The 25,057-nt window shown below is 44.8% G+C and overlaps 1 protein-coding gene across 2 annotated transcripts in view; it reads right to left on the minus strand.

Moving 5' to 3' along the window:
- Nucleotides 1–256: 256 nt before the first annotated feature.
- LOC147895383 (S-adenosyl-L-methionine-dependent methyltransferases superfamily protein) overlaps nucleotides 257–25,057 on the minus strand; it is a 43,971-nt gene continuing 19,170 nt past the window's right edge. The window contains exons 4-10 of one of the 2 annotated variants that reach the window (XM_087383666.1): nucleotides 7,942–8,013; nucleotides 7,746–7,855; nucleotides 3,412–3,525; nucleotides 3,231–3,323; nucleotides 2,996–3,064; nucleotides 2,727–2,815; nucleotides 257–2,427 (exon numbers count right to left, since the gene is read on the minus strand). In XM_087383666.1, coding sequence (XP_087239792.1) covers nucleotides 965–2,427; nucleotides 2,727–2,815; nucleotides 2,996–3,064; nucleotides 3,231–3,323; nucleotides 3,412–3,525; nucleotides 7,746–7,855; nucleotides 7,942–8,013 — 2,010 coding nt within the window. In that variant the 3' untranslated portion in view covers nucleotides 257–964. The remainder of the gene's footprint in view (nucleotides 2,428–2,726; nucleotides 2,816–2,995; nucleotides 3,065–3,230; nucleotides 3,324–3,411; nucleotides 3,526–7,745; nucleotides 7,856–7,941; nucleotides 8,014–25,057) is intronic. The other variant, XM_087383667.1, reaches the window with a different exon arrangement.

Genomic DNA, 25,057 nt, shown 5'->3' on the forward strand with positions numbered 1-25,057 from the left:
CTGTAAAAGCAAACCTCAATAGTCAGGTGTACGATGTTAATCATCAACTGTATAGGGGCTAGAATACACAAAATTTACAAGACCAATACATGTATAGATGAAGAACCAGATAAGGAAAGCATATATAAATGCCAAATATTAACAATCTGGCACATAGGGAACAAAACAGCTTAAGACACACAAGAAGCTTCAGGAGCCATGCCTCAATATATATTTGAGAACCTATCTGACAAAGTCTCCTATAAGCTCATCCCGGCTATCTCGGATCTTCTCTGGTTCTAACAAATTCTGAAAACCGGTGATTTGCCTGAATATTCTACAATAGCAAGACGTGTTTTCCAGGTGAATTTCAGGAGCCATGCCTCCACATATATTTGAGAACCTATTTGACAAAATCGCGTATAAGCTCATCCCGGCTATCTCGGATCTTCTCTGGTTCTAACAAATTCTGAAAACCGGGGATTTGCCTGAATATTCTACAGTGTTTTCCAGGTGAATTTTGTGGCCACTTCACTACATGTCTCACCATCACAGAAATAAACGAACAAATTTTTGCAGCTCTTCAGAATCAATTAAATGGCAATATGAGATATCTAAATCGAGCTTGGATGGTAGATCATACACAGATGTTTGCCAATTGGTATGGTACAAAATGTCAGGAGTGTGACCTGTAGACGAGCGTCGAGCAATGTACAATATTAATTATTTCAGTTTGTTGCTACAGTTGACACAACTCTGTCGGTGGAGCAAGTTACAAATATTCCAAAACTAGGCACAAGCTTGGTGTTTTCTGACTTAATGATACATGGATGGTATATCCATCAAAGAAATTGCAATGCGCTTGCAATATCAAATGCCATCTGAAAGCACATGTTGGCCTGAGATGGGAAAACCATTTGAGATCCCCCAGAGTGACTCCCTTCCTTTAAAGGGGACAAGTGACAAACCATCAGGACTGTAATGATCAAGCATCTGTTCCTGGAGGTGGGGAGTCTCTATTTCTACTAGGAGAGTCTCTCCGACCTCGACCACCAGATGCTTGTCGATCACTACGCAAATTAGAAGATGACCGAGCTTTTGAATGGAATTTCCTCTCTGGGGGCTGAGACAATGGCCAGGAGTGTAGTTCCCTGAAGGTCTCTGGCATTGTAAATGAAGGAGGACCAGGCCCCAAGATCCCAGGTGTATTAGGGCTTTGTATGGGTAAAGGAAAGAAGATTAAATCTGGTGGAGGCAACATAGGTAAGAACACATGACTTCGAGCATTGGGAATCCTTCGATGCCAATCTCTAGAGTGCTCATCCCTGCGACTGTTGTAAGAATTGTGACTTCGGCGTTCGCCCCTCTCCCTAGATGTTGTAGAATGAGAAGAATACCTGGAACTGCGAGATTGCTCTTGTGTTTGCTCAGCATGAGATGGATGATGGTGAGATTTACTTGAATGAGAACTACGATGCCTCTGATGTCCAGTCCCAGTCTCTGGTTGTAAGCCTTCAATTGAAGAACATTTTCCACCACTGGCATCTGGGTCTTCTTTACTATCTTTGTGCATAATTCCTGTAGTAATTTTGTGACTATGCCGTTCTTTTTGGGTATCCTTGTCTACAACTGTCAGAATTCCTTCTTCACCTACAATGTCTGGATGGAGTTTGTCCTTTGCATGCACTTCCTTAGAGCTTCTCAAGTCTCTGTTCTCAACACCAACAAGCAGCTTACCTCCAGAGTCAATGTCCGTCTGTTCTTCCACTATGGGCTCCAAAGTGCTGTCTGTTAGAGGCACAAATACTCCACCTTGGACAGGCATGAATCTTTCTGAAGATTCCCGCTTTTTCCCTTTCCCAGTAGAGCTTACATGACGTTGCTGAAAGAGATGCTGGGGAGAATTTTCAGGAAGCTCATTTAAACCTCCACTCTCCAAGTCCAATCTTATGCCGGTATCATGCATTTTATTATCCTCTTTTTCTACCATTCCTTGCTTATCTGAGTAAACATAAAGCTCCTCTACAGCACCTTTACTATCAGATTCTGCCCCTTCATTGCCATGTTCATGCAACTGCTCAGAATTGCAGCTTGAGGATAAGTTTTCCAGCTTCTTACATTCATGACCTGGCCTAGACTGTTGTGCATCACCTTCCACCTCTCTTGTACCACTTGGTTTCTTCAGTTTACTACCCTCATAATTTACTCTGTCCTCTATCTCATGAGTTTCAAACTCATCATGTTGGGTTGATAATGGAATCAGTGATCTTGCTGATGCTGTATGTTCATCTGGTGCTACATAACATTCCTGTTGAGGTGCAACATTCAAATCTATTGCCTCCTCTGGAAATGTCTCTAACTGATCTTCATCTGTGAGAGGCAATGGGCTCAAGGTAAACAACGGCTCACTATGGTCTGCTTTCTTGAAAATAAATGTTGTATATAAGCCTGCATTCGTCATAGAAAATTGGAAGCTGTTAGTGCCAGAACTTGTGCATGGTCTCCAATACCATCTACAATAATGAGTACATTGCTATAAACCCCAGGTTTATTCTGAAATGGTGCCCAAACATCAACAAAAATGTGTGGCCCTCATTCCATGAGTGTCCACTCACAAGCTTCCACATCCTTATGTTATCACATAAGCACTCCAAAAGGACAGGCAATTAGCTCATATACAAATCACATGGCTTGTTCATTATAACCCACAAAAATACAAGACTAGTTCTCGAATTAAAAAGTCTTACTCAGAACATCATAAGCAAATAGCAAAAGCCTTCCTTTTGGATCCAAAAGGTTTCCACATGTTGTACGTAATGTATCAAAAAATTGAACACTATCATCAAAGAAAACAAGCCCAAGGTAAGCAAATACATTACTAAATGACACAGAAACTAGCAACTGACCAAAAAATAAAAGCTTGCTTTGTCTCATATCAAAAGGCATTTAAATAAATGTCAACTTTCTCTACTTCAAGCCAAAAGAAACCATTACAGAGTAACATTCAGAGAGGTACCGATAATCCTCATAGAACTCCTGTAGATTCTGTATCTCTACATATTCTAAACCTACATCCTCTGCTAGCCTGTAAAAAAGGCCCATATGAAGAAGACATGATTACAACAACAAATTTCGTTTCATGAATAATACCTGTTAAAGAGAAACACATAAAAATGCACTTGAGTACAACAATGACCGGTTGAAAGGAAAGAAATGATTATAGCCATTCAATAACACAATCACATGGACACCTTATCAAGCTTGGAAAGTGGATCAACAGTTGGCTCTGGGAAATAACTCCATCTGTGAATTGCAATGTATATTTGGTACCAAATGGCATAAACCTGTCGAATTTCGAGGTCAGGCAGGTATGATTAAAAGAAATTGCTCACATAAACATGCACAAATGGTGTCAAAAGATGGAGATCGAACCGGTCGTCTTCAAAGCTTATCACGTAGTACTCAGAGTTCACACGAGGAAGGACCCCAGTTGTTCGCAAGGACCCAGCTTTATGTGCTCCTTCGACAGCTTTCTGATACTTGGACCTGTGATTTGATATCAAACTTCAGGGGCAATTCTAAGAGGCAATATGCACAGATGTATATGGAACAAGAAGCACAATCCCTTCACTATATGAGCATGAATGAAAAGGCTTACAAGAAGCACAAATCCCTTCACTTGGACCTGTGATTTCTGATACTTGGACCTGTGATTTGATATCAAACTTCAGGGGGAATTCTAAGAGGCAATATGCACAGATGTATATGGAACAAGAAGCACAATCCCTTCACTATATGAGCATGAATGAAAAGGCTTACAAGAAGCACAAATCCCTTCATTATTGAGCATGAATGAGAAGGCATACTCTATCCAAAAGTTAAAGAAAAAGACTCCTGCCAGCAGGGAAAACTCAGCAATCACTAATAACACCTTGTACATCCTTCAAGCGTGAGGCGTATGCCTGCCGCCCCCATACTTTGCAGGTTTCAGCCATCTACATCCACCCTAGGAAAGGGGATGTGCTGGGGGGTACCAAAGCCCACCCGGCCTAGGGCTTCCCACGGACTTCAACCAGATTTTAAGGAATCAGATGATGTCTTTTATGGGACAATGGTTAGGAGCGCCACTACATACCATGTAAATCATTTATGGGGATAAGATGAATTTTGAACTAGCGTGTTTCCAAAAATGCCTGGCATGGACAGAGTGTTGATTTCTCCTGATGACACTTTTTATCCCTTGCGAGAAATAGCTACTCATTTGGGAACCTCATTTGTTGACTTCGGCCCACAAGTTTGGCATGGTGCAATTGATGCCTCTCTTGAGGAAATAGAGGGATTGAGACTACCACCCTCGAAACCACAACCAAGGTGGGTTGCTCAGGGCATCCACCACAAGCCTGTAGCTCTAGGAGGGCTCTGTTCTCATCCCTCACCCCTAGCCATTAGTTAGTAGCTAGCTAAAACTTGCACGGTTTTCATGGCTGCCACGAGCGGTGTGGATGGGCATTTAGGTAGGAATCTCTATATTAGGGTCCTCAATATTTATGCACCGGCATGTCGCCTGTAGAGGGGCCCTTTCTAGAGGCAACTGACAAACTATCTTCTTAAGATGGACTCTTTGGATTGTTGGAGAAGACTTCAACAATCTAGCATTTGAGGAGGACAAGCAGGTGGGGGCTTCCTTCCTTGTCATGCTAGCGGCAAAGAGAGGCACAAGGGAGCAGTTTATTTTTTCCATCTAAGACTGTGACAATTGGCAAGCCAAATTAGATTATCATAAACGAATCCTCCTATAACACAAAGGCTTCGATAAAATTGTGTCCACATTTAAAGCATTAAGTTGAGTAGAGAAGAATAATGAAGTAAACAAAGGGTAAACCTTAGGGAGCTAACCCATAAGTGTGGAAAATGTGAGAGACTTTCCCAAATGCAATCAATCTTTAAAGTACAACTCTACGTAAGCCTCTTGATGGTGATCTCACTTGGCTCAAACCCTAGAATGAAGGTTACCACCAACTACTTACAACATAATTCTAGAAAGGCATGTAGCTTCGTATTTATCTCACCAGAGTGGAATCAACTTCCACAAGCATTGTGATTTAGACTCAGCCAAATATGGCTTCGTACTAGCAATTGGGCATATCTCTTCAAGAAGAAGAAACACATAGTGGCTATGTCATAGACATAAGCAAATACCAATCAGCATTAATGGCATGGTATGAGTCTTTATGGCTCAACTAGATTCTGGAAGACATGAAGGCCTTCCAAAGTGATGAAGTGGTAGAGATCTATTGGGACCATAAAAGTTGTGTAGTGATCACAAAGAACCAAGTGTTCCACACAAGGAAGAAATAAGTCGAGGTTCATTACCAATTCATCGGGGAGTTAACCAAATCAGACGACATGATCAATGAGGTTTTGCTATGCTTCATTCGAGGAGGCTGGTTGGTACCAGAGCATATCAAGCATTCCAACACAAAGAAACTCCTTATGCAATCGGCCCTCGTCATGAGTACTAAACCACACCTCAACCATTGACTGGTTGGGAACATCATATAATGTTTGCAAATTCTCGCTCCACATCCTTGGATTTTAGAGCTATGAAGATGACGTTATTTCAGCTAAAATCATTTGATTCTATACTAAATTCTCATCTTGGTGAGAAAAAAACTTCCTTATATTGTAGATAATTGAAGCATAATCACATTTTGCTTGACTCAGAGTAGCCCTTGAGCCCTCTCTTGAAGGAGCTTGCATGGGAGATTCGGAATCCTCATCATACCATCTGTTTTTGAAAAATAGTGCCTATGGGAAGTTTCTTTGTGGTTTATATTTCTTCTAGACCGTACACAGATGAATTGCATATTCATGTCATAAATCACCTTGATAGTAAGAGTCTTCACTAAATGATTGGACTTAATCATATCTTTCCCCATCAATATCTCATGCAGGACTTTGTGAATAAATGTGTCACATGAGTCACCATGAGTAGCCCTTTGATGTCTTCAACCAATGAATTAATTTCAACTCTCAGACATTGATCACAATTTCTATTCTCACAAATGTCATTCTCAAGTTTGTGCATGATCGGTGATCGCTTCTCACTTTGTATGAACTTCCTAATTTGACTTGTCCTCTTTATTCTTAAAAAACAGACCGATAAACATTTGACTTCAATGTTGGTGGCTTCACCTAGTTGTCAACATTTAAGCTAAGAACCTACAAGACACATTCTTCTTCCATAGTGCAGTTTCAATCTCATGATAGTCACCCACAAGGTTGATACCATAAACTCCATCACAGATAGCAGGTGCATTTTTCTTCCGTACATTCTTGATCCAAATAATTTCCTAACAACCGCTTCTTTGTTGCAAATAGAAGTTCAGCTAACATGGATCATTCATAAGAACTATGCCCTTGCATCCAAACTTTTCAAATTTTACATTTTGTTAATGTTTGCCACGTTGTCATTTAATGGCACCTTTTACTTGGTTTTCCTCCCTCAATTTAATGTGTTGAAATGTCTTATATAGTGTATACATAAACTTGTGAATATGCTTGCTATAGCACATGCTTGTCTTGTATCTCAATTTGGCATATTCCTAAAGATTACCAATCTATTAGTACACTATACACATTGGTTTACCATCAATGTTGTGTACCTCTTGTTTATTTTGCTAGAATGAGTGCTTGCCGATGTACATCAATAATTTTGCTTTACTTGGTCATGGCATTGCTTTCGCATTTTACACCTGCCTCTGAAATCCTTTATTGAGGTATGCTAATGAAAACATGGTGCAAGTAGTTTGTGTCTTGGAAAAGTTATATTAGTCATCTTTGTGTCTTTCTTGCATTTCTCTAGCACCTCACTCTTATCTTGAACATGCTATTTATAAGAGGCTTTTGGTGTAATGTAGAACTGCATTGGATGGCCCTTAGAGATTCTCACACCCTAACCCTGTCTAGAAGATGGTTCATAGTCGAATGATGCCTTGAATATTACAGTCCTATTTCAAACATGGTTCCAATAGGGAATGCCTTTGAGGAATAATTGAGGCCTTCTTGACACTATCCAAAACACCTCAAATCTCCATGAAAAGTCTTTAAGACCACAATCTTGTGAGAAAAAGAAGACAAGGCTTGCTTAGCGTGCAACAACACCTCTAGACTTAAAAGGCATTTCCTCACTGCCCTTTTCCTATATTCCTTTGAGGGGTTTTCCCCCATAAAAATGGCATGCGCACATGCACCAAGCCTAATCTAGCATCCAACACAACCTTTGGTTCATGATGCAAGTAAAAATATTAAAAGTTTATGCCTCCAATCAGATTTTCAAATAAGGGAATCCTACCACTCTGATATAGCTATCCTTAGGTGTTCCAAGCCAATTCCACAACTCTTGCTTTATAAAGGCATTCCTTATCATAGTTCCTACTTAACCTAGTTGCCTAGCATTCTCCTCGTTAAACTACCTCTTTCCATTATGTAGATTATTTTCAAGCTAAATTCACTATTCCAGAGACAAATATGAGGTATTCAAAGCCTGTAAGCAAAATACAAGATAAGACAACTTTTTGCATGCCAAAATCCAGCTGCCTACACATCAAACTTGCATATTTCCCACAAACACTCAGACATTTAGCTCAGATAAGACTTTCAATGCATACTCCCAATCACAACCTCCCTAGGCATCCTCTCTATAAATAACTCACAAGCATCATCTATATCACCTCCCCATTGATTTCAATGTAAGAGAAAATTACCATATGGTAGAAGAATCAGCAGTAGTACCAAAGAAATAACCACCAGGTTTAAGGACAGATGCCACATTTTGAAGCAGCCTCTTTACAACCTCTTCCTCAAAAAAACAGTCCTGCAAGTTCTACCATATAAGTTCAGGCTTTGCAAAGCAATGAGGACGAAGCTAGTTTACAAATATAGCAGAAAGAGAATACATACCTGTAAATGTCCCATGCAGCACACAAAATCAGCAGGTAGGCCCATGTGCCTTAATTCGCATTGCAAATCAGCCTACCCAAAACAGAAAAACAAATTCATCTCTCTCTCTCTCTCTCTCTCTCTCTCTCTCTCTCTCTCTCTCTCTCTCTGCTTCTTGCTTGGATGATCCAGACAAGCCATCGGTTCCACATCACATTCTATTAGCAGAGCTTGGGGTTACTCCTCTACAGCTTGATGTAGTCTTTCAGGTGGTCACTTATTTCCATATAGTCAGGGGCTTTGGCACCACGACATCTGGACAGCACAGAGTGCCATGGCTGCCCTTGACTTCATCTATCACTAAGGAGGCAGAGGGAGATCAATGGAGCTGGTATAGCCAGACATGCAAATGGTTAGCAATTTTGGGACTACATATGGACAGACTACTACAGTTCCAGTATGGCCTTGATGCTCCATCCATTCCGCTCACCTATCATGATTCATCTCCACACATACAGGACATAGCTACCTCCTCCTGAGCTTTCGGTAAAACTCATCTTCTACAGAGATCATTGCTTGCGAATCTCAAAAAAGGGGTTTTACCGGACCACTGGGCTACACTCGTGAAGTTTCAAACTCACAAGAATGCAAATTTGTGCAATGCATCCTATTACCCCTAGGACCCTAGACACGTGTGTAAACATCTTCATTAATAATCATTTTCCAATGTTACATACTTTAGCGGCACCCTTTACACCGCTTGATCGGTCATAAATACAAACAAATACTGCACCATCAAATTGGTGCCTAATATAATAACGCTCTAATGACTGTTAACTAACTAGATAATCATCTGCAAAGACAGTCAGCAGAGTACACTTCCGTTAAGCACTCAAGAAATGTTGGAGAAGCTTATGGAGCAAAATCGACGACTCCTGTCCCATCTAGAAGAAAATTCATCGCAGCTGGAAGAAAAATGAAGACAACTGGAAGAGACAAAGAAGCAACTGGAAGAAAATAAAAGAAACAAAGGAAGCAAAGCCAAAGAAAGCATAGGAGTCTCGGATTTTAAAAAACTGATCTTTTTTATACGTGAAGAGCGCAAGCACACCAAATGGCCCAAGCCGAGAAGCAGCACAAGCTCGACCGAGAAGCCATGTTGCTCTAGCACCAACAGATGCTGGCCACTATGCAAGCTAGCATTAGTGCAGCTATTCCCATAGCCACACCAACCTCGACATCAACCAAGGTCACTCCACTCACCCGGTCCATGCTGAACTTCACGAAATATAACAATGAGTGTGACCCCTCAACTATTTACAGTTTATTCATCAATTTGTTGCTCACTTTCCGTTAGCACGCATTTAGGATGAACAAGATAAAGTCGACCTAGCAGCCCCTCATCTCACCAGTGAGGTGGTTACGTGGTGGCAGCAGTGGGTCAATCGCCATACTGACCACACCACGCATGTCACTAGTTTCATATGGGATACGTTTGTGTCCAATCTTAAAGCTTGGTTTCTACCGCCTCAGTATATATATGCTGAATTTGGAAGATGAGTTTTCTCGTCTCTCCCATAATGGCATGCATGTGTTGTCCTACAGCAACAAGGTCATCACATTAGCACAGCAATTAGGCACGTCCGAGACCAACAACATGAAGCAATTCATCAGAGGACTCCAACATTCGTGTTCTTGTTTGGGATTTTGACCCACTCACCTATGAACGTGCACTTACCTGGCTCATAATCAAGAGATGATTTTGAACAGTGGGAAGCCTAAGTAGGTCCAGCCAAGAGCCAAAGCCCCACAACAACAACCTTCAAACCCAGCAAATAAAGGCCCTCAGCAAAAGGACAATCAATTTCAAAAGAAAGAGAACTAGCGGTCCTCTGTCAGAAGGAGGAGTCTAAGGAGTCTAAGCCGAAAATGACTCCATATGAAAAAGCTAAAGCGGGTATCACAGGAAGGTACTTATAACCCGATGAACAGAAGCGGTACCATGCGGAGCATTGTTGTTTCCATTGCCATCATATTGCAATTTGCAAGGCATGGAAAGAAAATTTGCACAAAGTGATTGGCCAAAAGGTTGCAAAAGCACTGGCTTCTACCGTCGACTCCGCAGTAACTCTTCCAGTCCCACCAACATTAGCTAAAAATGCAATTCTGTCTGCTTTGAGCACCGTCCCATCAGTGGTCTTTGAAGGTAAGAAGGATGGTGATCTTGATGAGTAGAAGAAGGCTCATCAGAGCCTATGGCACAGCTAAAGTCCTATTTGATATGGGGAGCTCAAACGATGCTGTCTTTCCTCAATTAGCCAAGAAGATGGGATGCATACTAGTGCCTCATGAGCTTGTTGTGGATGCGTTCTATGCACACAGATCACTCATAACGCTACTCAATTTTCTTTCTCGGTGGGATGTCATCCTCATGCCTGTATTGGGTGTGGATTCAAATTTCTCTCTCATCTCTCGAGGGCCCTATTTGAAAATTTTGGCACCAAGCTCTAGATGTCTAGCGCATTCCATGCGCAGATAGAGAGGCAATCAGAGGTTTATAATTAGTTGGCGTTTGATGGACTAAAATCTTGTTGTCATGATGCGCAACCAAAGTGGGAGCATTATCCTCCGCGCATACAGGCCATCCTTAATAATATCTATTTATCGAGCATTGGTCGTACACCATATGAAGCAGCGCTCGGTAGAATGTTTTCCTCACTCCTTACCAAGATGATCTCCCCGTCTCTTGAAGCCAATAAAACTACAAAATCCATGGCAAAGATTACATAGACAGTTAAATACCGCTTCACCAAAGTGCAAGTAGCGTACACGCGCCAAGCCAACAAATCCCGTCGAGATGTCACCTTCGAGAAGGCTTCAAGAGGGGGAATGGGTGTATTTACACATTATCAAGCAAAGGTTGAAACAGGTGAGCAAGCGATGCCCCAAGCTCTCCCTCAAAAGCTTTGGACCCTTCCCCATTATTAAGAAAGAAGATCAACGACGTCTCCAAGAAGTTGCGGCTTCCAAATAGTTGGACAATCCACCATGTCTTTCACGTATCGTGGTTATATCAGCCCAGCACTCGATGATACCACAGATGAGAAGCAATCCGAAGTGATCGATGATGCACAATTTATAGAGCCAGAACAAATTCTCCTCCATAAGTGGAAACATGGATCTAGATGACGCATCCATGCATTTCACACCAAATTCAGAGATCGAGGACCCATGAAGCAGTATGGTTAGATGAAAGCTTTTTCCAAGAGCTCCCACAAGTATTTGCGGACTACTTGGAAGCGATGCAGTTACTACCAACTTAAGGAGGAGGGCATGTCACATGCACCCGTATATTTGGATGTAAGGTGACACATTGGCTACATTAACAAGTGCAAAGTAGATTTCTAAATAGGTAATTATGTCGTATGCCCTGACCCCTTTGCAAGCCCTACGTAGGTCAATGTCTCGAGCTTTAGGACAAGTCCTTGTTCGTTGGTACCCCCTGGAGAACAATGAGTAGTGTTTCCATCTTAGGATTTAGTTAGGTCTAGGTCATAGCCTAGGGTAGGAGACTCAAAGGGACCCCAAAGCCTAGTCTATGGAAGAGGAAAGGATCAGTCCTGGTAGGAGCCCCAGAGGGGTCCCCAAAGGCAGTTCCAAGCAAGGGCTTATGGGCTAAAAAATCTTGGAGAAATCATAGCCATGACATGTTGTACTAGGAGATCTAGTAGTAGTTCGTGTGTGAGCGCCACGTGTCACCATGGGAGTTATCCACTTGGTACATGTGTGTGTGTGTCTAGCCTATAAAGGCTTGTACTTCACTTCTCATTGTTGGAAAGGTCACCTCCCCATCTGTAAGCCCCCATATGAGGAGAGCATGGGGGGGGTGAACCTAGGGTTTGAGTGTCTGTCACATGGGCATCTGATTGGATGCCATGTGGACAAGAGCCAGAAGGGGTTGAGTGATAAGATGGGGCTGCCACATGGACAGCATCTTGGCTGTCATGTGGGCAGCACATCTAGAGCTGTTGTGGGCAAGAATCAAAGAGATGGAGGGTGCCCAGAGCTAGGATGGATCTGCAGCAGCAAAAGGCGAAGCAGTAGCCAGCACAAGGAACCCGGAATAAAAAGCGATCACATGGCGCTGACATCTACAGGGTGGACGGCTCTGTACGGAACTGGAAAAGGGCCTGGCAGAGGCGCAGTTATGGCAGGCTGTGCAGGCACAGATGTGGAGCAGCAAATAGGGCTGCTAGGGGGCAGTGGCATGCTTTATATAGGGCTGGGCCCTTGCCTAGATTGGAGGGCCAAAGGCCTTAGAAGTGTGGGGCCAAAAGCCCTGGATTTTGAGCCCTTATAGGGCTGGACCAGCCACAAACTGGTCGGCCATATTTTTGCCAGCCCTTGGGGCCCTATAAAAGGAGGTCCTTGAGGCCTCACTTCTTATCACTTGGAGCAGCAGTTCAGGGAGCAGCAGGAGCAGCAGATCAGCCACTTGTGGGCCTCTATCCAGAAGGAGACAAGAGAGCTGTAGAGCTGCAGATCTAGCTCAAAGTGCTGCCCACCTAGGCTGGTGCAAAGACAGCAAGGTGGAAGGGATCTGGACGGAAAGTCTACAGAAGCTCGAGGTGGAGCACGCGGGCTCGAGTCTAGAGATAGCCAGCTGATAGGAGAAGGACCTTGTGGTAAGATCAGAGAACCACACCGCTGGTGGGACTCTGGATCTGTCTCTCTTGTATTGTGTCCATAGTTTTGGACGGAAATATATATATTTTGGTGGTTTCTCTATCTGGCCGGTTCATTGTCTATTGATGAGTCTGCACATCTATTGAATGCACATAAGAAAAGAAGTTTGTGATTCCACACCCACACCACACTGTGTGGGCTCCTGGGCTTTACTATAAGTCTTCCGCTGTCTGTACCCTCTGTTGGGTATTTTCTAACATGGTATCAGAGCCCAAGTAGGAGGCTCACAGGTGTGGGAGCCTGAAGGCAGGGACCTTGCTGAAGGACGACCCTGATTCAGAAGCTCTTGGGAATCGACTTCGACGACTGGAGGATTGTGCCCTTGCGACAAGGAGGGTGACTCAGGTTCAATCAGGTGCGTTCAGAGTTCTAGTCTACTGAAATTGAGTTTGGTTGACTTTACTGTGTGGTATAAACAGCAGAGATGTCGACCTCTACAGCCTCTTCAGCCCCTGCTTTCCCTTCCTCCTCCCCCAGTTTTCTCTCTTTCACTATCCCTAACTTTGGAGAGTCTGGGAAACTGGACGGGACTAATTACCCAATCTGGAAAGTGAAGATCCAGAGTCATTTAGTGGCTCGGAAGTTGTGGAAGCTGACCACGAGAGTGGAGTCGAAGCCGGAGGACATGGTGGACACGAAAGGGGAGATAGTCATGGCAGTAGACAAAGAGGAGCTCGAAGCTTGGAAAGACAGAGATGCTCATGCCTTGGCAATAATCATAGGTACTACAGCGGACTCCATTCCCGAGACATCAGTAGAGGCGTGGGCCACCCTGAAGGATCTGTATGAGATGGACAACACCTCCCGGATTTTGCTTCTTCAGCATCAACTCTACAATCTTGATATGGAAGAAGGAGATACCGTACATAGCCATTTGACAAAGGTCAAGGTGGTGAGGGATCAGTTAGCAGCAGTTGGTTAGAAGACAGACTCATGCCATTTGGCCTTGATGGTACTAAGGAGACTGCCTCGGAGTTTCAAGAGCTTTGTTATGGCTATGACAGCAGGACAGAAAACCAAACCGCTGATGTTTGAGGAGTTGGGTCCATTACTGCTACAGGAGGAAGCTCGGGAGAAGCTCTACAACGAGGACAAAGATGACAAGGCGATGCTGGCGAAGGATTCCACTGGCAAAGGAAAGGGCAAGCCGTGGCAAGTCCAAGAAAGACAACTCTAACGACAAGGGGACTTCTAAAAGGAAGTAGAAGAAGAAGTGCTTCTATTGTGATACGCCAGGACATTTTGCAAAGGACTGCAGAAAGAAAAAGGCGGATCAGAAAAACAAAAAGGAGTCTAACTCAGATTCAGAGGGAGAGGCCAAAGCAAATGTGGTAATCAAAGAGTTGTTCCTTGTGACATCACCGAGTGTTACCGAGGTCAGATATATTGATCCAGAAATCACAGTGAGGATGTCTGACATAGAGATGTGGGTCGACGAGGAGTCAGATGCCTTTGTGAAGGTGAAGGACAGCATGGAGCGCTTGGTACCTTCCAGGTGTGTGGCAGTTGACACTAACACGAGGGTGGATTCCATGGAAGGCCCTGGGGTCTCATGGTCAGATGGATGCTAGAGTTCACAAGGGGACAATACAGGATTACACAGGCGCTTGGTGGGTGCTTCAATAACAGTTTGCTTTCATGGCAAACATTCAGGCAGTACAACAGTCTGGTATGTACTTGATATTTTGCATTTGAGCCTTTATAGCATGCTGTGGAGAGACTCTGCTCTTCATTTGTCTCAGGTGATACGAGATTGGAAGGAATTGGCCTTCTTCGAAGGCAGAAGGGAAAGTATTGGTGCTTCTTCAAATCTTGGACGCAGATTGCAAGGTGATGGACAAAGAGTATTGAAGCCAGAAGAGTACCAGCTTGAGAACTCAGCAAGAGCTCATGGTCCAGGTCAACTGGAAATATTCATTGGTTGCAGACCTTGCCAAAGGAAGGACAGGTTGAAACAGACCCTCAGAGCATGGTGCCTGGAAGACTCCAGGTTGTTCACTCATTATGAGGGGGACAACTGGAAGATCGTGACGCCTAATTTGCTCAAGTTCAGAGGCGGGAACGTGACTGAAGGAGGTGGTGCCAGGAGGTGCTACCAAAGATGGACCTGTGTACCAGGATGGTGTGCGGAAGCGGAACCGGACCTGGTGGAGCAAGAGCCACTGGATGAAAAGCCAGGAAAACATTTTGACATTGAAAGGTTCCAAAGAACTACGACCAAGGAGTTACTGGAGCATCGTCATCAACGTGTTGGCATTGGGCCGAGATGTATCGGTGAGAGGGGGTGTTGGAAAGGTCACCTCCCCATCTATAAGCCCCCATATGAGGAGAGCATGGGGGGGTGAACCTAGGGTTTGAGTGTCTGTCACATGGGCATCTGATTGGATGCCATGTGGACAAGAGCCAGAAGGGATTGATTGATAAGATGGGGCTGCCACATGGACAGCATCTTGGCTGTCATGTGGGCAGCACATCTAGAGCTGTTGTGGGCAAGAATCAAAGAGATGGAGGGTACCCGGAGCTAGGATGGATCTGCAGCAGCAAAAGGCGAAGCAGTAGCCAGCACAAGGAACCCGGAATAAAAAGCGATCACATGGCGCTGACATCTACATGGTGGACGGCTCTGTACGGAACTGGAAAAGGGCCTGACAGAGGCGCAGTTATGGCAGGATGTGCAGGCGCAGCAAATAGGGCTGCTAGGGGGCAGTGGCATGATTTATATAGGGCTGGGCCCTTGCCCAGATTGGAGGGCCAAAGGCCCTAGAAGTGTGGGGCCAAAAGCCCTGGGTTGTGAGCCCTTATAGGGCTGGACCAGCCACAGACTGGTCGGCCAGTTTGCTGCAGGCTGGTCGGTATTTTTGCCAGCCCTTGGGGCCCTATAAAAGGAGGTCCTTGAGGCCTCACTTCTACACTTGGAGCAGCAGTTCAGGGAGCAGAAGGAGAAGCAGATCAGCCACTTGTGGGCCTCTATCCAGAAAGAGACAAGAGAGCTGTAGAGCTGCAGACCTAGCTCAGAGTGCTGCCCACCTAGGCTGGTGCAAAGACAGCAAGGTGGAAGGGATCTGGACGGAAAGTCTACAGAAGCTCGAGGTGGAGCACGCGGGCTCGAATCTAGAGATAGCCAGCTGATAGGAGAAGGACCTTGTGGTAAGATCAGAGGACCACACCATTGGTGGGACTATGGATCTGTCTCTCTTGTATTGTGTCCATAGTTTTGGACGGAAATATATATATTTTGGTGGTTTCTCTATCTGGCCGGTTCATTGTCTATTGATGAGTCTGCACATCTATTGAATGCACATAAGTAAAGAAGTTTGTGATTCCACACCCACACCACACTGTGTGAGCTCCTGGGCATTACTATAAGTCTTCCGCTGTCTGTACCCTCTGTTGGGTATTTTCTAACACTCATATCGTACTTGATGATACTTGATGAATGAATGTTAGCCTTACCATTATGTCTTCATTTAAGTATCATTTCCTCTCACCCTAGCCTCTCTCTCTCTCTCTCTCTCTCTCTCTCTCTCTCTCTCTCTCTCACACACACACCCCCCATGGGAGTTATCCCATATAGCACTTGGTACATGTGTGTGTGTGTCTAGTCCATAAAGGCCTGTACTTCACTTCTCATATCATACTTGATGATACTTGATGGATGAATGTGAGCCTTACCATTATGTCTTCATTTGAGTATCATTTCCTCTCACCCTAGCCTCTCTCTCTCTCTCTGTCTCTCTCTCTCTCTCACACACACACACACCCCCCATGGGAGTTATCCCATATAGCGCTTGGTACATGTGTGTGTGTCTAGCCCATAAAGGCCTGTACTTCACTGCTCATATCATACTTGATGATACTTGATGAATGAATGTGAGCCTTACCATTATGTCTTCATTTGAGTATCATTTCCTCTCACCCTAACCTCTCTCTCTCTCTCTCTCTCTCTCTCTCTCACACACACACACCCCATGTTTCCTTCATGGTATCAAAGTAGGTTAGCCCTGCCCTAATCCGCCTTGCCACATCATCATCCTCTTCAGCCCTAACCCTAATTTTGTTCAAACGCCTCCTATGCTATCTATTCATTTCACCTCTATTCCACCTCTTCCTTTCAGCCGTCTGCATCTGCTTAGAGCCTCTCCATAGCCTACCGCATTCATTCGAATTTTGTTGAAGCTCTAGGTGCTTTTGGCAGCCTCCCTGTTTGCTGATCGGCTCAATTCCCAAGACGTTTTCTACATGTGGACGTTTTGGAGCATTTCGTCGCCAAAATCAGCATCTTATCTGTGCTGATGCTGCATAGCCGTCTTCAACAGAGCCACTTCTGAGCTATTTCCAACACTCCATCATTCATATACCAGCCGACTCTCAGTTTGGTGACCTGCTACAGCAATGCGGACTGCCTTCGTGAGCCACCTTCTACATTTCGAGACCAGCCTTTGCATCTAGAGCAACTACAGCTATAGCCCGGCCATCTACATCAACCGCCTTGCATATTTCAGACCTACGTGTGCATTTTGGAGTGCTTCAAGCCTTTGACCAGTTGCTGCAACTATTTACAAGACCAACTCTTCAGCCGTCTTGCAGACGCAAGGGCTCCTATTACGTTCTCGAGTCCTAGACCAGTCTCCATACTCCTCAATTGCTGGTTCTTCATCTGGTGCTGCGAGTTTGTTACCTCAGTTTGCACACATGGAGCCTTGTCCTTGTGGTGAAGACCCACAACACAAGTCACAGCTTGGGATGAGAAGAATGAGAGGCACTGGCGCTTATTGGTTTGAGGTTGGCTGACAATCTACTTCATCATCTTGACCTCAATAGTTCAGCCAAGAAGACATGCGACAAGCTCCCGAATCTTTTCACCACATCTACTGGACCTGAGGAGCAAGCTTTATCTGCCATATTGCATGATCTATCCCTTTCAGAGGTGGTAGATGATGTTTAGTGCTAGTGTTGAGTCAATAAAGATTCTCAGCCTTGTGTAGTCTCTCTAAAATGAATGTATTTGGAGTCGATAAGGGTACTCTGCCCTAGGTTGTCCCCCAAAAATGGTTGTATAGTTTTTGTTATGGTATGATGATATTGACCACCAGATTCAGAGTAAGGAGCGGTGACGAGTGATGGCCTACCCTTGCTGGTCGCAAGCTGACTGAGAAGTCACCATCACATGGGAGGTGTTGGATAGTTGGACTTGCTCCTTGCAGTATTGCAATGGAGGGGGGATCGGTCTACTCCTTACGTGTTGGGTTTCACACTCTTTGCTCTGAAGGGGGATATTGGAGAAATCATAGCCAAAGAGTGTGTGTGATGTGTTGTACTAGGAAATCTAGTAGTGGTTCATGTGTGAGTGCCACGTGTCACCATGGGAGTTATCCCTGCGAGAGTCAGCGCCCGCTCGTAATCTGGCGGGTCGAAGTTCCGAATGGTAAAACATATGTTCGTATCCAATCCTCGAATGAATGGCTTCATCTTGGCGCTCTCCGTCATGCCCAACTGTTGTGCCAGTGTGATGACCTTGTTACTGTATGTCAACACAGGCAAACCATTCTGGGAGAGACGAGCGAACTCATCCTCCAGGTTAAGCAGATATTGGGGTGGGAGAAAACGGGCTTTGAGGTCGGCCACAAACGTTGCCCAAACGAAATTCGTCTTAAACGTTTTTCGGTCAGTATGCTTGCTAGCCCAATGCTGCTACCAAGTCACTGCCTCACCTGTAAGATGAGGGGCTGCAAGGTGGACTTTATCTTGCTCATCTTGAATCCGCGCTAACAGAAAATGAGCTACAAACTAATGAATAAATTGCAAAATTGCTAAATGGTCACACTTACCACATACTTAATAAAATTTGGAGTGGACCGAGTGAGTGGTGTTACCTTTGTCGATGGCGAAGCTGTGGCGGAGACGGCCGCTGCGCTCAAACTGGCCTGCATAGCGGCTAACATCTGTTTGTGTTGGAGAAGCATCGCCTCTCGGTCTAGCTTTTGTTGCCTCTCTGCCTGGGCGAGCTCTACACGTCGCAGTGCCTCCTCACTTTTGCATTCCTCAAGCATCAACAAGAGCAGTTTTTCAAAATCTATGGTTCCTCTTTCTTCCAACGGCTTTTCTGCTTCTTTTTCCTCCAGACGTTGTTTTGTCTGGTCCAGCTGTCTTCTGCTTTCTTCCAACTGGGATGAATGTTCTTCGAGTTGCTGCAGCAAGACCCGATTCTACTCTAGAAGGTTCGCCATTACTTCTTGAGCATTTGGCGGAAGCGTATCTTGTTGGTAGTCTTTCTCCTCTTCAAAGTCTTCACGGTTGAAATCTTTTCCTGACCCTTCCATGGCGCTTGATTGTGTCCCCTTTCTGGATCTCAGCACAACCACACACTCGCAGTAGTCAAGATGGATACAGACCGAAGCTCTGATACCAATGTAACATGCAACGGTTATCTGATCGTGTAATTCACAACAAGACCTTTAAACCTTTAGCGAGAAATGAGCGTTGTTTACCATAGAGAGAGAAAGGAGATGAGGGTAGAGAGAGAGTAGAGTCGACAACCGATTGGGTCCCTGTACCCATTGAGGACCCCCTCCCCCAATCAGGGGAGAATTTGCTTTATACTTGGAGAACTGAGAAATACAAAGAACATTCTTCGAGAGAGCACGGAACGCACTTCTGAAGAGCTCACTGTGCACATGTATAGCAGACCCAAGGACCTGAGAGGCAACGCCGACCAATACCGAGACCTTGATGCTGTCCACACTGACGATGTAGGACGCTTCTGCAAGGCAAGGAAGAGGCTTGTGCTGTCTACCGGAATGCAAGGTTACTGCATGAGTGAGAGAGTGAAAACTAGAAGTGATAGATCCTATGAGAGAACTGAGAGATGACTGAAATATAGAGCTGAGAGTGAGCTGTGTAAACTGTAAAAGAGAGCTGAGAAAGCTGAGGAAACAGTGTCCAAACCTCTCTCCGTTTGCTGGTCCAAAATTTTCATGTCACAAGTTTGGATCTAGTGATTGTGTGTCCAATATGATCAATTTAGTATTGGATCCAATGATCCAAGACTCTGCAACACTTAACCTACTGTTCTCCAGTGGGTACTAGTGAACAAGAACTGACTACTGACTTGACCTAAGGCTGAGAGACTGACCTACGTAGCTTGTGCTTGACTGCCCCTGGACAAGGGCTCACAAAGGGGTCACAGCATACGACAAAATCTCCTATCTGGGAACTATAATGCACTTGTCGATGTAGCCAGTGTGTCAACTTGCACAGGAGTGCATGTGACAATTGAACCCTACCAGCCAGCCAACAAGCCAAATGGCTGGTCGGCCTGGTTGAGCTAGTTGGGTTGGCCCTACATCCCCCTATATAAGGGGGCCCTTGCCCCTCATTTCAGCATCCAGCCCTCAGCCTTCCAGTGCAGCTTCAGCCCCTTGTGCAGCTCATATCCTCCCCCAAACAGCCTCCATACAGCAGTCCCAAGCCGCTGTACCAAGGAGAGGGCCGATTTGCAACACAATACTTCAGGGTTTGAGCCAGCACAAGCAGGGAGGTTTGAGTTCTGTTCCTTTCAGTTTTACAGCTCTTGTCCACAGCTCTATCTCTCAGCAGCCGAGACCCAAAGCAAGAGGCACGCTAGACCCACCCGCATGTCGATGCACAGATAAGGCTTGGGGATTTTCCCTCCATGTTTGTTACACCAGGGACATGATCGACGGGGATGACAATGGCACGTGTATGACAAAGAGCTACTGCTAGAAGACCACGCAGATTCATTGCCATCAGCGCTCTATCACGAGTTTCATGTCCCCACAGCACCAGCCCACCACCAAAGCCTCTCTCTGCCGATACCCTCTTATCCAGTCTCAAATGCCTAATGGCTAGTTCCTCCAATACCATAGAGAGCCTAGAGGATCGCCACAGTGATACCACACTATAAATCTTCCCTTCTCACCATAGGTTCAAATATTTATTATTCGCGTTTCTATCTGTCCTGGGTGCAAATCCCTACTAGGTGGCCCCACCAATTCAGCCCATTGTATTTAGTTTTTTTTCGTCTCTTATACCCTTCGGTCTTTTGGAGAATTCAATAAATTCAAGGGCACGGCCAATTGGAGTAGCATAGCACTTTTTCGTCACAAGGCTATAGCCAAGAGACCACGGCAGACCACACATGCTGAAAGCCGTCAATATCACAGGGTTTCTATTACGCTCTAGCCAAGGTAGCATGACCTCGGAAGAATCAGTCCGACATTTCCCTTAAGGATCTACGTTTGTAATATATTTGTTTGCGCTTCATGTAAATGATCGGGAGGGAATTAATGTCAAGGTCCTAGGTGAGGGCTGATAGCACCAGACTAGGTGGATCTAAGGCTAAGGGCCTAATGCAAGCAATGTACCTAGGGGCAAAGGAAATTAAAGCAGCCCAAGAGAGGGGTGAAAAGATGCATTAGGAAAGGCCCTAGGATGATGACATGTGACATCTAGATCCATCTAGGGAGATGGGGCTTGTTGGAGTGAGTGAGAGAAAGAGAAAAAAACTTTTACGTGATTTTGATTTCTCTGTGTGCTCTCACGCTCTAGCAAGGATATGGCTGGGAGGAATATCTGTGGTGCTACTCCCGTGATCTGCAGTAGTGTAGTAAATTAGGAAATGTACGTAAAATTTGGTATCAGAGCGCCAGGTTGGACGAACAGGATTTGGGGCATCGGAGCGCAGGGGGTTGAACGACGTGGGCTGAGGCCGATTCCGTTACGTGGAACTACGTTTGAGAAACTTGGGGAATTAGAGATGGCATGACGCCAAACGGAGGAAAAGAGTCAAGGAGCTCGTGACCTCCATGCGACAAATTAAGCCACGCAAAATTTGGTTCGGTCGACGAAAAAGCCAGAGAATTAGATAATGATCGTATCAATTGCTCGGTCAAGGCTGTAACGATGAGCAGTAGGGCCTGGGAACGGTGGCGCGTGAAAGAGAGGAGTCGCGTATGAAGGGAGCGCTGACGATCGGGACATCATGATGCAGTCGAGGTAACAGATCGTTGACAGCTTGCAAATAGTTCGTGGAGGCGTAAGACCTTCGGATGATCAGAGTGTAGAATTACTTCGTGCAGCTCACAGATAGCGATGGGCGACGCACGGGCAGCGATATGGTCATGTGGGTGACTCAACGACAGTGCGTGGTTGACGGGTCCCCCGCTCTCAAAATTCACGCCGAGGCCTTCAGGTCATCTAGCAGCTACTCAAAGCAGTAGATAGCGTATCGTTCCGAGACAGATAGCAGGCTTCGAGACATCCGCGATTCGTGGAACTTCCAGAGAGCATCATTCCTTCCCATTTGCTCCCTTTCTATACAACATCTTAGTTTGCAGCCGATTTGTTTCTGTACAGCAGAGTTTACAGTTGATTTATTCCTGTACAGCAAAAGGGACAGTCTTTGAGACTATGCTTGTGTATATGCATGTGTGCTTCAGTCAGAGTTGATTTGCAGGAATTTCCCTAGTATAGGGAAAAGTGGTATTTGGGTTATGCCTGTGTCAAATGCTTAGTCAGTGTGCATGTGGGATTGCAGGTATTCCCTAGAATAGGGAATTGTCACAGTACCAGTACACTGAAATTTGTTAGTTTGTAAATACAGTGTTCTAGCGGTGTGTTTTTTTTTTTTTTTTTTTTTTTTTAAAGCAAAACACCCATTGACGTGAATGGAAGCAGAAGAAGGAGCTTCCAGGATGGACCCTGTAGAGTCAGGAGTCCACCCGACCCAGCACGTGTCACGCCCAGTAGCTCACACCTTATCTGGCAGGATCGCATTACTTGAGGATGCCTTGCAGCAGTTATTAGCGCAACAGTTACAGGCAAATGCAGGGCAGTCTGAACTTAGAAGAGTGATACACAGTATGTCTGCCACACCTTCTCAAGATGAGAAAGGAAAGGCTCCAATGGAACCGGAGTCTAGTGTCCCTACGGTCGAGCCTAGGAAGGCTAAAGTACCTAGTATTGCCAATTATAGGCCGGAAAAGTATTCTGGTCGAATGAATGACCGTAGTTCTGATGTCATTGAGACCTGGTTGCACAAATGGGATGAGGCGTTCGCCATTTGTGAAATCAGAAATGATATCAAGAAGATCCGCGAGGCCACCCACATGTTTAGTGAGGCAGTGGATCGGTGGTGGATTAAACAACAGAAAGATGGTATTGCATCCACTACCTGGGAGGGGTTTAAAAGGGAATTTAGGAAACACTTCTTACCTCCTGACGAAGCATCCCGAGCTTGGGATCAGTATAGAAATCTTCGTCAGAGAAATTTGTTAGTGGCAGAATACACTGATAAGTTTCGAGAGAGCGTAATGAAGGTTGATGAACCCCTACCTCAATCAATCCAAGTGAAAGATTTCATATTTGGATTGAATGATTGGATTAAAATGGAAGTTCGGGCTAAGTATGCGAACACGTTGGATGATGCAATAGCCATAGCCCTGAACTATGAAGATGCCAAGGGCTGCAGGCCAAGTGGGTTTGCACCGGTCGGAACCTAGTATGGGTACCAGAAGAAATGGATTTAAGAAGAAGTGGATTAGTAAAGGGAGTGGTTCTTAGCCGAGTGGTCAAGCCAAGCAGGCGAAACCAGCTGAAAATCCTAAATCAAGTACCACCATTGGAGTGAAGAGGAAAGTAATGCCAATGGCAGCCCGGGCTTGGTCGAAGTCTCCCTTAACCCCAGAGCAAAGAGAAAAAGCGAGGAGAGAAGGCTTGTGTTTTGGTTGTCTTCAACCTCATCAGCGGAAAGATTGTCCACGAAATAAGGATCGTCGGATGGCTGAGATGGTAGTCTCAGAATGCGACGTAAAAATGGAGGAAAGTCCCAGAGCGGAGCACATGCAGATTCAGCTAGCGGGATCTTCTCAGAGGTCAGTACCTTGTTTGTTATGTGTGTCTGTTGCTAAGCTAGTAACGAGTGCACCTGATAACATCCTATCTAGGCCCGCAGCAACGGGGTATACAGCCTTTAATGATACGGAGTTAATTAAGATGAAAGGGCAAGTGGCCAATCATGATGTCATTATGTTGTTTGACTCGGCGTGTTTGACTCGGCGTCAACGCACAATGTGATTAACTCCAAGCTCGTGAAGAGACTGAAGTTAAAGACTAGCCCATCTGACTATGCGTATATAGTCACGATGGCAAATGGAAGTTCAACTGAAGTATGGGACCAACGGGTTACTCAGTTGGAGCTTCGTATTCAGGACTATGCTCGGAAGCTTGATTTTGAAATGACTAAGCTTGCTCATGCAGATATAGCCCTGGGTATGGCGTGGCATTCTAGGAAGAATCCAGCCATTGATTGGAAAAAGCACGTATATCAATTCAAGATGAATGATGTGCTTTATATCTTACGAGGTGAAAAAGATATACCTCAGGGACCGTTGGTTTCCGTGATGGAAATCCGAAAAGCTCAAGAAGAGTTTTTATTCCTTTGTACAGCATCGGTAGAGCCGGTTGATGATTCTTCGGCTAGCACTGATGTTACACAAAGTGGTGAGAAGTTCTCTGAATGTTTTAGGGATGAGTTACCTTATGGGTTACCTCCAGAGCGGAATGTTCAGCATAAAATTGAACTGATCCCGGGGGCATAACCTGTAAATAGACCTCCCTATAGAATGAGTTTTACTAAAGAGGTAGAGGTGCGTAGACAACTGGAAGAATACCTCAAGTTGGGGCAGATTCAACCCAGTTTCTCACCCTTTGCTTCGCCAGTGATATTAAAGAAGAAAAAGGATGATACGTTTCGCCTCTGTATAGATTACAGAGCATTGAATAATATCATTGTGAAGCACAGGTATCCGATGGCTCGGATTTATGATTTGCTAGATGCATTACATGGAGCCGTGATTTTCAGCAAGCTAGATCTTAAGTGTGGCTACCATCAGATCCGGATTAGAGCCGAGGATGTGCATAAAACCGCTTTCAGAAGCACGTTTGGTCATTATGAGTTTTGGGTAATGCCCTTCGGACTTACCAATGCTCCAACTACATTCGTCATGCTTATGAACGATTTACTACGTCCGTATATCGGAAAGTTTGTAGTACATTTTATTGACGATATTCTGGTGTTTAGTAAAAGTATTACTGAGCATCGTGAACACTTAAGAATAGTGTTCAGTACTTTGAGGAAAGCCAGTCTTTATGTAAATAAAAAGAAAACTATACTGTGTATGGTTAGGCTTGAATATTTAGGATTCATAATTACTCCAGAGGGGGTAGAAATGGATCCAAAGAAAGTGGCTGCGATACTGACTTGGCCAATCCCTCAGAGTCTGACCGCTTTTTTGCGATCATTCTTGGGATTTGTCCAATTTTATCAAAGGCATATCAAAGGATATTCCGAAATAGTATCGCCATTGACTGA

Source organism: Dipteris shenzhenensis, chromosome 13 (assembly GCF_047967505.1).
Source record: "Dipteris shenzhenensis isolate YYH24624 ecotype China chromosome 13, Dip_SZ_1.0, whole genome shotgun sequence".
Lineage (NCBI taxonomy): Eukaryota > Viridiplantae > Streptophyta > Polypodiopsida > Gleicheniales > Dipteridaceae > Dipteris > Dipteris shenzhenensis.